Consider the following 9,457-nt stretch of genomic DNA (forward strand, 5'->3'; position numbering starts at 1 on the left):
TCCCATAGCTCATCACACAGATGCCCAAGTAAAATTCTGAAGATACATTAGGAAACAGGAAAACCGATAGAAGATTAGTTTAATGGAAAGGGGGCTATGAAGCTTAAAATATTGTACACCAGGCAGATGCACAGACTGGATTCTCTATCTATATGTTTATACAGAATCCGTAAGGCAGGGTACCTCTGTGATAAGGTAGGACAGGGACAAATAGAAACTGGAAGAATGTTTTTGGGAGAACATGGATATGTAAACACATACATGCGTGTATATGTGTACCAGAAGTACAGGGCTGGTGAGAGCACTCTACAACTCTACAAGTGTACCGTCACTTTTGCTCACCATTTCCCATCCATTAAGTACTTCTTTCAAGGAATCAATTTCACTGCTTTTTACAATCACATCTTGTAGCCTGTCCTACCCATCATCACCTTTTCCTTAAAGTAATTTTACACTTTCTTGTATATATATTCAGGATAGTCCCTTTACTTTAAAGATCTTGACCCCTTATGTTTCCCTTTTTGTTCTCTCACTGTGTTTCTTCACACTTAGTTTTGATTATTTAGGGATCCATAAAATGTCTCGCTTTCCTGTTTGACCTCTACAAAAAGACTGTTATTTCCAGACACTTTGTTGCACAGTTGTGGCTTTCCTCTGTGATTTCCAGCATTTCAATGTATTTCTTTTCACTGCTTTGCTTTCAGAACTGCAGGGGGTATGCAGCCTATTGTCTGACCAGAGCTGTTGATTTGACCAATCACCTCCTTATCCCTGGAATCTACATCCTGGCACTCTGCTGTTTTTACTTTGTGCCTGATGATACGTCTGCCTTTATATCCAGATCTAATAAATTCTGATACTATTTTATTTTAGCAGCACTTTCACATGCTAGTCTGTCCCCGGGTTAATGAACCCCAAACGGAGCAGCTTATACTTTTCTTTTGTTATCTGGCAATGCTTCTTAGGTGCCATTTGTATGCCTACAGTTTATGCCAGTTGTGAATTTCTTCAGTCGCTTGATCTCCACCACTTAAAGCTGCCCTGATTTTTATTTTGCTTCTGGATAGGTTGATGCTATTTGCTCCCAGTACATTGTGCAGTTCTGCAATGAACACTCAAAACAGCACATCAACCATGACTAAAACTTGTATCATTGCATTATTTACTTTCTTGTAATGTGACAGTCCTCTAAACTATTATGTTCCGTATCTTATCCTTCCTGACCCCCCTCCAACTTATTCCGCATTATACTTCTCAACTGTCCAGATTATTGTAGGATGTCCAGATTTTCACTTCATAAAATGAGTGGTTTTCTAGCAAATCAGTACAGACTGAATTTATTAAATAATGGCATACATTTGTATGTTTCAGACTTCATTTCCTTCAGAAAATGCACAATACAAATCATGTTATTCTAGGAACTTTTTAAGTGCAAAGTTTAGAAGAGCAATATTTAAAACCAATCCCTGTTTTTGAACCTTTAACCTCATTACTTTTGGCTTTGTCCAGATTTCTTGCACTAAGAGGTTGAGAGGTTTGTTTAGCATACTAAATCCGTTGTGTGGAACAGATTTGTTGGGTTTTCTGAAGTCTAAGTAAATGAAACTGACTGGTGCCATTTGTCCACTTCCTTTATAATCCAGATGAAAAACTAGATTAAGCTGCACTGACAGGGAATCCTAAACCCTATAATGATTTGTCACTGGAGGTTGATAGCCTTACATGACAATCTTTCCCTTAACAACCTTTTCTCAGGTTCCCCTGCATATGTTTCTTGTCTTGACCCTAGCCCCATGACACAGAGAGACACTGCCATGGCCCTATACAATTAGAGAAGGCACTCATGATCATGTGATGAGCTCAGGCAATGAGGTACACATGAGTCTCATCACAGATGTAACAGAGTCATGGTGAACCACTAGCAGAATGTTATAGTTTGTGCTTTGTATACAGTATAGTTTCATACTTTAATGTGGGTCTGGGAAAGATCCAGGTAATTAATTATTCTCCTTTCCATTTCATGAACAAGTCACAAAGAGAGACCTGCGAGACAGGTTAATACCTGTTATTATATATTAATTATCTGGTTATTAGTATGGAACACATATTCATATAGCAGAGGTCTTACTAGTCCATCTTGTTTCAGACTGAGTGCAAAAGATGTACATCATTATCACCAAAATTAAGCCTATTTCTTTGTATATATATATATATATATATATATATATATATATATATATACACACACACACACACACACACACACACACACACGCGCACACACACCTTATATATATATATATATATATATATATATATATATATATATATATATATATATATATATATATATATATATACACACACACACACACACACACACACACACACACACACACACACATATATATATATATATATATATATATATATATACACACACACCTTATATATATATATATATATATACACACACACACACACACACACATATATATATATATATATATATATATATATATATATATATATATATATATATATATATATATATATATATATATATATATATATATATATATACACACACACACACACACACACACACACACACACACACACATATATATATATATATATATATATATATATATATATATATATATATATATGTATACACACACACATACTACCGCGGGCTGTTTTGCCATTTGTTTTTTGTCACTTCTGTCTTAATTTGTAATAAGTTATGAGCAGTGCATCAGAATGCTCCCTCTCTACATTCACCAGCTGTAATAATAATAATAATAACCTGCTAGTGAATTCATGATTAATGCCAAGGTAGGTATAAAACAATACCTGTGGGTATCATTACAAAATGACATAAATGTACTCAAACTTCTTTTTTTAAGATACACTGTATTAAAATATCACCTGTTAGTTAGGATTTTGCGCTCTTTCCATTTTTGGTTAAATTTAGGAAACCTGTATGAATGCTTGAATAATAGAGCATTATATAATACTGGCCATTTCAATTGTAAAAGCATGAATGTGGTCTATTTGGCCAAGTGCCAAATGTGTTCCACATTCTATGTGGGTAAGACCTGCAGGAAATTTAAGGATAGGATGAGGGAACATCTTTTAGATATCAGGAATTGGAAAATTACAAATGCTTTAAGCAGACACATACAAGAATTCAATGGGCATACATTTAAATTCTTAGTGCTCCAGCAAATTGTCAAGGATGGTCAAGGGGCAATTTTGGATGTGCATTTGGATTTATGTGAACTGAGGTGGCAACTGAGACTCAATGCCACCCAGTTCCCAGGTATTAATGAGACTATTAATATAACGTGTATATTAAAGTTAAAAAATATTTCAGGTTAAATTATGTGCAATACTTTCTTATACATATTGACATCTAAAGCCATGGTAGAATGTCACTGTTTTAACATTTTGTTTTAGTTTTTAGAATCATGGTTTAGGAATACTTTTTATGAAAATGTCGTTTCAACAACTTCCAAGACTTAATATTACAAAATCAATATTTATATAAATATTTACACAAGCAATTTGATATAAGTATTACTATACAAACATATATTTTTTATTAAAAGTATAAGGATATACATTTATTACAATTTAGTATTTAAGTGAGCCATTTATGCTGGTTTTCAGTCCCCTGGAATGGAAATTTTATTTATTTTATTCCATTTTATTTTATTGAATTGATGTTTGTGAATTTGTTTTATGAGGTGGATTATTTTAAGAATCGTGTTTATTATGTTCATTGTTTAATTGAAATGGGTGGGTGGTAGTTATGGGTATTTAAGAGCATGCTGTTGGTCAGTTAAATGTTCTGAAGAAGACTCAGTTGTGGGAAGGAAGCACTCAACTTGTATTTGGTGATGAAAATAAAGTGCTTGCATACCTTCAGCGGCTGTGGAGTAGGATTTGTGTATCATTTTTGGTTAGTTCACTGTGTTTGGTTACCTGTATGAATGCTTATTTATTTAGTGTCAACAGAATTTTCTTCCAGGACTCTGTTTGTAAATAGACAATGCTCAGTATGGCCAACCAAGATGCGAAAGTGTAAGTAATTAGTACAATCTGAAATTTTTAATTTAATCAAATTTGAATAATGTTGAAATAAAATGGTGCATGCAGTGCACCTTTGTACTCTCAGTACAAATGACACTTAACTCATATTTTAAAAATGAGATGTTTTTACTGAAATTCCCTCAAGTTTTTTTGTTCTACAAATGTTAAACAACTCCATGTGTTAAACAAACAAAGGTTAAGGACCCAGCTAATATAAAGTTGTCAGGTGTTCCATAATGTTAAATTTTTGTTTCAAGTTTGAAAAGAAAGAAAACAAAAATTAATTATACAATGACCCCCCCATTAATATTCCAAAATGTGCACGCTGATTGGTCAGTGTGCCTGTTGTAAATCAGACTTATACTAATGGAAAAAGGTCCGGTCGCCCGGACTTTTTCTATTAGTATAAGTCTTTTTTTTTTTTTGTGTTAACAACGGAGAATGGCAGAGCTCCATTGCTGTAATCTCCCTTTGTTAAACTCGTTTGACATAGCGAGATAGCTTTAAAAAAAGCAACGGAGATGTTTCTTTCTCCGTTGCTTTTTTTAAAGCTGTCTCACTATGTTAAACTCTTAAAGCAACGGAGATCTTCCTTTCTCTATTGCTTCCACACACAGCTCTGATGTATTATGTAAGCATACGCATGCGCAGTACATCAGAACTGCCTCAGAATACCGAGCAGCTGTGGAAGGGCAGCACAGAGGCATTATACAATGCCATTATTTAAGAAAAGTAAGTATTTTTTTCTTAAATAATGTCATTGTATAATAGCAATAACCCACTTTTGGGTGTGGGTAATGCTGGATTTACCCACGGTTGTCTTTGTTTGGCCACTCTGGCTTCACCCTCATGACCAAACCACACCAACCGTGGGTAAATCCAGCATTACCCACACCCAGGCGTGGGTTATTGCTTAAATATTTCACTCTCATAGTCAAACAAGCAACAGGTTCAGTTAAATGACTAAAATAAATTATTGGTTAAATGAGAGTATAGATGGGTCAGGTATCATGAACATGAAACAGAAATACTGACTCACAAAGCTCAGTCATAACTCTGCCACTTAGAATTTAATATGTACACCCCCCCTACAGAGTATGAGATCAACTAATATATAAGACAACCATACTTATATGTTTAGACAAATTTTTGAATGCAGCAATTTATCTCATTAGAAGTGCAATGATTAGTTCTAATATGATAAAAAGTGAAGTAATTTACAAAGGCAATTTCTTTTGCAGATTCTAACATACCTTTTCCTTCATGTAAATAAATTTTCCCAGATAATCACTAAATAATTATTCCGACTCCTGTGGTAATTTAAAATAAAACCAAACAAAAAAGAAAATAATGGCTTTGGTTCAAGAAAACTAAGTACTTTTACTCAAAATGGGCACACACACAAATGTTCACTGAAATCGGTTTATTTCCTCGTATGCCCCCCATAAACCAATGGCTCAATAAATCCATTTTTCCCTTTAGTGGTTAGCAATGGCTAGAGGCTTATAAGATGTGTCCTGCAGACCTAACCTCATCCATGTGGTAGTTAGCAATGGCTACATGCTTGGAAGAGATGTCCTGCTGCAATATCCTGGGCTGCTAACTGGGGTCAGCACTACAGCAGTCTAACTTTCTTCCTCTCACCAGGACGGTCAGGCAGCATGAGCCGCTCACTACTATCCTTTCAGGCCAGCCCTTACAGAATCCTCAGCCACTAAATGAACTCAAATCATTTGAGGGGTAGTCAAACTTTACCCCTCTGTGCAGCAGGGCTGGGTCACTCAACTGAAGTTTTGAAGGACCATTTTAGATTACTTGTCTGTGAAATTATGGTTATTTGAGAAATCTCTACACATATGGTTACACATGCAGAATATAGGTAGGCTTTATAAATAAAAAGGCAGAGATTAGTGACTCTCTTATTATACCACCACTACAAACTGTAGCACAACAATGTGGGTAACAGTAAAGTATCAAACAAAAGCCCAAACCTAAATATACATTTGAAATGGCAAGACACCTGAAACAATAACCTTTGGCACGTATATTGTTTTAGTTTATGTTATCAGAAGGTAGGAGACCTGTTTGCAAGCTCCTTTTCTTCCGTCTGCACTTAGCCACAGCTTCATTTAGCACTGGGGTATTGGAAATTCATTGTAAGTAGTCTCTGCTGTAAAGAGCAGGATTAAATTGCCCGAAGATCTACGTGTAGTTGGTGACAGAAAATTGTCCCCATACAGAATGGGTTCCAATCTTATACGACCCTTGGCTGCAAAGATAAAGACTGCGATCCTGAAGAGGGTAAAACGTGGTGGCTATCAGACAACGGCTGGGTGGACTGATGGACATCATTTCTGTATTCTATTACAGACCCTTTAGAGGGTGAAGCATAAGTGGGTGTTTAGAAGGGATATTTGGATAATTATTATATTTTTTAATATATATATATATTTTATATATATATATATATATATATATATATATATATATATACACACACACACATATACATTAATGCCGTCTGTAAGCTGTTGCATAAATTGTGTAGGACTCAAACGCATTTGTTAAACTGGTTTCGAAATTTCGATCCACATTGAAAGACTGTCACACATTCAGTGTGTTTAAGATTTTTTAACCAATAGCCAAGATAAATAGTACTGAATCATTAGTGACAGCCCAAACCATGGCTTTCACGAACTAGAGTAAATATTATTATTATTATTATTATTGTTGTTGTTAGCCCCACCCTCCACAAGCCCCCCAACACACAAACGTGTGCGCACACACAAAGAATGTACACTTGTTCTGACTTGTTTTCCGCATACAATATGCGTCTGCCATTAATACAGAAGTATATTCTTACCACAACTGTAGACCCTTCTTTTATATCCTTTCTGCATCTCATCCCCAAATTATGTACACCATTTTACATTACTCACGAATATAATGCAAATGCGAATTGTAACCTTTCACCTGGTGTATTACTTGGTTGGTTGCATGAAATGTACACTATTGCAGTTATTGCTGTAACACAGACTCGCTCTGAGCAGGCTACAAATGCACTAGAACTGACAGTTATTATAAGGTTATTGTAACAATGGGTGTGGGTTTACAGTCGTGCAGCGTTGTCGCCTCACAGCAACAGGTATCTGCCTTCGAGTCTTGGCTGGGGTGCCTGCTGTGCAATGTGTTGCCGTGGGGTTCCTCCTACGTTCCAAAGACATGATGCAGTAGGTGGAATGGACACTCTAAACTGGTCAGAAGTGTGAGTGTGGTGTGGAAGAATGGCAGGAAGGGAAAAGGGTGTGTGGATATATCCAATCTTTATATATAAGTGAATGTCTCAGCTATCTTTCCATGAAGTCTGAAACTGGAAAGTCTGATATGTGACTTAAATCTTCAGCGATTTGCCAGAAAACCACACGTTTTATGAAGAACATATAAAATTGAAGCAAAAGTCTGGACATTCTGCGAAAATCTGGACAACCGAGAGGCATAAAATTAACTTTTGTAATCTCCACAGTTTTAGTTCTAAACAAAGCTGTCATCCTGGACACAGCAAATTAGCTTTATTTGCAAAGATTTAATATCAACTGAAGTTAAGGTCATTGAAATGTAAACCGCCATGATTCTAAAACGGAGACCTGATCGTTCCTGATTTTTTCTTCCCATTTATGCGGATGTAATCACCTGTTCCCGCAAAAAAGGGCAGTTGTATTCCAGAAAGGCAGCTTTATACTCAGGAAGGCTCGCCTTCCTAAAGAGATAGGTGCCCATGATTAGGTTATTAAATTCTGTGCTCAAGAATTAGGGATAAAATTGGGGGAAAAAGGAAAGAAAAAATGTGTTTGTGAGTGTGTGGAGGGGGTAATTATTTCTTTAATTCATTTGAATAGGTTTGGCATGAACATTTTTGAGCAAAAAATTAAAGTATGAAACGTAAAACGTGGCATTAGCGGATCTTTCATGATTTTTACGGAAATCAGAAATGTTATGATTTTCAGGACAAACACATGAGACAAAATCGTGGACAGTTTAGAGTTATGTGCCCAGCACAGTTGGGAAAGTTGGATTAGGACATCTTTTCGCAAGGCACTGGTCACTATCTTGTGAATATCCTACGGTTCAGTGCATTCGGTCTGCATAAAGAGCACGTCATTTATAACAGAAATACGAAACAGTTATTGAGAGTAGGGGAGAAAACTACTTATCTTAGTGTATGTGCAGAATTCGGCTTTTTATTTCTGTAAAGACACACACTGTTACAGATGATCAGGTGCAGAATTGCGGCGGGAATTATAAACAGAAAGCTCTTCTCTCCTTTATTCTGAGCTCAGGTCTTTATTCTTTTAAAAGTGATTGCTGCAGCTGCCACTCACCTCCTCCCCCATTTTTCAGACCTTTTACAAAGTGACCAACCACTTTCGCAGCACACGGGAACTCCCACCGCTTTTTGGAGACCTCCGCAGGTCTTACGAGAACAACAGCTTGCAGAGATGATGGCTTCCTCCCAACAGAAAAAGCCAATGTTAGCTGCAGTCCTCCCCGCAATCTGACATTTTCCAAAGATGCGTGTAGCACCCTTCCAAACTCGAAAGACGTCTGAACGACTGGGGTTCGTGTCTTTAATAAGGAGGCTTTTTTGCTCCTCCCTATGTTGAAGACTTTGGGTATTGCATACCTGCAAATTCTAAGCCATCCCTTGCAGGATGACAAATGGAAAGCTACTGGAGGCGTGCCAGTACCACCTGCTGCCCCGAAGTGCAGACTGAGGTGAAAGTGTGTGTGTTTGTGACATTAATTACAGCATTAGGAAATATTTCGGAAATGTTTAACAGTACACTACAAGTGCGATTGCGCGTGTGTTTGATTCAGGCAGGATAGTACTCGTGGTGATGCCTGGGGGGGACGACATACCTCTCAACTATGCAGATTTTCGCAGAATGTCCAGATTCTTCCTCATATTTTTAGCCCGTTTTTCATTGGCAAATCACTGAAGATTTAAGTCAGAAAATAATGACAGACGTTTGGGTTTCAGACTTCATACCCTTCAGAGAAGTGCAAATGCAAACCATGTTATTCTAAAAGCAATATTTAAAATGTTCCCTGTTTCTGGGCCTTTGCCCACCCCTTCCATTATTTATGGCTTTGTCCAGATTTCTTGCTTTAAGAGGTTGAGAGGTATTGGGGGGGGGGGGTAGACTGTACCCCACTTAGTACCAATGGAATTCACATACCTCTCAACTGTACAGATGTTTGCAGAATGTCCAGATTTTTGGCTCACATTTTTCATCTGTTTCTCATAAAATTGTTGTTTTCTGTCAAATCATTGGCAAATCATTGAGGCCTCCAAGTC

General features: G+C 36.7%; 1 protein-coding gene across 1 annotated transcript in view; it reads right to left on the reverse strand.

Annotated features, from left to right (window-relative positions):
- The window catches only part of ATP12A (ATPase H+/K+ transporting non-gastric alpha2 subunit), a 534,499-nt gene extending 525,789 nt beyond the window's left edge, over positions 1–8,710 (reverse strand). The window contains exon 1 of the mRNA XM_044081130.1: positions 8,481–8,710. Coding sequence (XP_043937065.1) covers positions 8,481–8,492 — 12 coding nt within the window. The 5' untranslated portion in view covers positions 8,493–8,710. The remainder of the gene's footprint in view (positions 1–8,480) is intronic.
- Between the last annotated feature and the right edge of the window lie 747 nt (positions 8,711–9,457).

The sequence above is a fragment of the Protopterus annectens genome, chromosome 8.part0 (assembly GCF_019279795.1).
Source record: "Protopterus annectens isolate FY-2018-M chromosome 8.part0, PAN1.0, whole genome shotgun sequence".
Lineage (NCBI taxonomy): Eukaryota > Metazoa > Chordata > Ceratodontiformes > Protopteridae > Protopterus > Protopterus annectens.